Genomic DNA, 1,658 nt, shown 5'->3' with positions numbered 1-1,658 from the left:
AAAAAAAGCAAATAAAAAATTTATTTTTATTTATTTATTTAGAACCAGGGTTTCACTTTGTCACCCAAGCTGGAGTGCAGTGGCATGATCATGGCTCCCCACAGTCTCAGCCTCCTGGTGTCAGACCATCCTTTTACCTAAGCCTCCAAAGTAGTTGTGACTACAGGTGTGTACCACCATGCCTGACTCATTTTTTATTGTGTAGAGACAGGGTCTTGTTATGTTGCCCAGGGTGGTCTTGAACTCCTGGGCTCGAGCAGTTCTCTCGTCTTGGCCTCTCAAAGTGTTGGGATTACAGGCATGAGCCACCATGCCTGGCTTATTTTTTTTTATTTTTTATTTCAGTAGCTTTAGGGGTACAAATGTTTTTTGGTTACATAAATGTATAATGGTGAAGATGTCTGGGCTTTAAGTGTAATTGTCACGCCCATTAGTGCACCCTGTACCTGATGGATGATTTTTCATCCCTCTCCCCCTTACCATCCTCCCCTTTCTGAGTCTTCAGTGACCATTATATGAGGGCCTTTGCAGACCCTTAGCTTAGGTCTCACTTACAAGTGATGTGAACACATGGTGTTGGTTCTCCATTCCTACATTACTTCACTTAGGATAACTGTCTCCAGTTCCAGATCCAAGTTGCTGCAAAAGACATTATTCCATTCCTTTTTATGACTGAATAATATTCCCTGGTGTGTGTGTGTGTGTGTGTGTGTGTGTGTGTGTGTGTGTGTGTGTACATAAATATATATGTATTTTACATTTTCATTATCCACTGACCAGTTGATGGGCATTTAGAGTGACTCCACATTTTTGCAATTGCAAATTGCCCTGCAATGAACATGTGAGTGCAGGTGTCTTTTCTGTATAACGACCCCTTTTCCTTTGGATAGATGCTAAGTAGTGGCATTGCTGGATCGAATGGCAGATCTACTTTTAGTTCTTTGAGAACTCTCCATACTGATTTTTCTAGAGGATTTACTAATTTACATTGTCACCAAGAGTATATAAGTGCTCCCTTTTCACCACATCCATGTCAACATCTATTGTTTTTTGATTTTTTAATAATGCCCATTCTGACTGGTATAAGGTGATGTCTCATTGTGGTTTTAATTTGCAAATAAATGAATTGAATTCATGTTCATTAAGCTAGAGAAGGACTTGCTTTTTCTAGAGGGTATCCAGGTTCTTGAAAGTGAGGAGGTTTATATAGTAATTATGATATGAAAAATATTTGTATTTTGTTTATAAGTAAGGAAACAGAAAGGGCTTAATTTTTCTTTTTATACTGACAGTTACTTTTCATGCTTTTCCCTCATTTTTTCCATCCTTCAGCAACCAGACTTGAAAGATTCTTCGGATTCTTCCACACTGCCTGAATTGGAAGAATTCTACATCTCTCTTATCCAGTCACAGCAGTCAGCAAAAGGGAGCCAGTTTGAACCTATTCATGCTCAGCCACAGCATATTCAGCTATCCACAGGAGTACCCATTTCAACTCCCACAGTGGTTGACTCCCCAGAAAAATATTCTGGTTCTGGTAGGTTTATGTATATGTATGCATCCTCACAGTTGACAAATATGATGGTACTTAAAAGACTGTTAGCCGGGCTTGGTGGCTCAGCCTGTAATTCCGCGCCTTTGGGAGGCTGAGGTGAGTG

The 1,658-nt window shown here is 39.9% G+C and overlaps 1 protein-coding gene across 3 annotated transcripts in view; it reads left to right on the top strand.

Moving 5' to 3' along the window:
• The window catches only part of TDRD5 (tudor domain containing 5), an 83,141-nt gene that overhangs the window by 78,513 nt on the left and 2,970 nt on the right, over window positions 1-1,658 (top strand). For all 3 annotated transcript variants that reach the window (XM_008051799.1, XM_008051797.1, XM_008051798.1), the window contains one exon: window positions 1,333-1,537. In XM_008051799.1, coding sequence (XP_008049990.1) covers window positions 1,333-1,537 — 205 coding nt within the window. The remainder of the gene's footprint in view (window positions 1-1,332; window positions 1,538-1,658) is intronic.

Source organism: Carlito syrichta, unplaced genomic scaffold, assembly GCF_000164805.1.
Source record: "Carlito syrichta isolate Samal-C Ts95f unplaced genomic scaffold, Tarsius_syrichta-2.0.1 Scaffold234693, whole genome shotgun sequence".
NCBI lineage: Eukaryota > Metazoa > Chordata > Mammalia > Primates > Tarsiidae > Carlito > Carlito syrichta.
The sequence above is the reverse complement of the archived record's forward strand: the minus strand, read 5'-3'. Positions and strand labels throughout refer to the sequence as shown.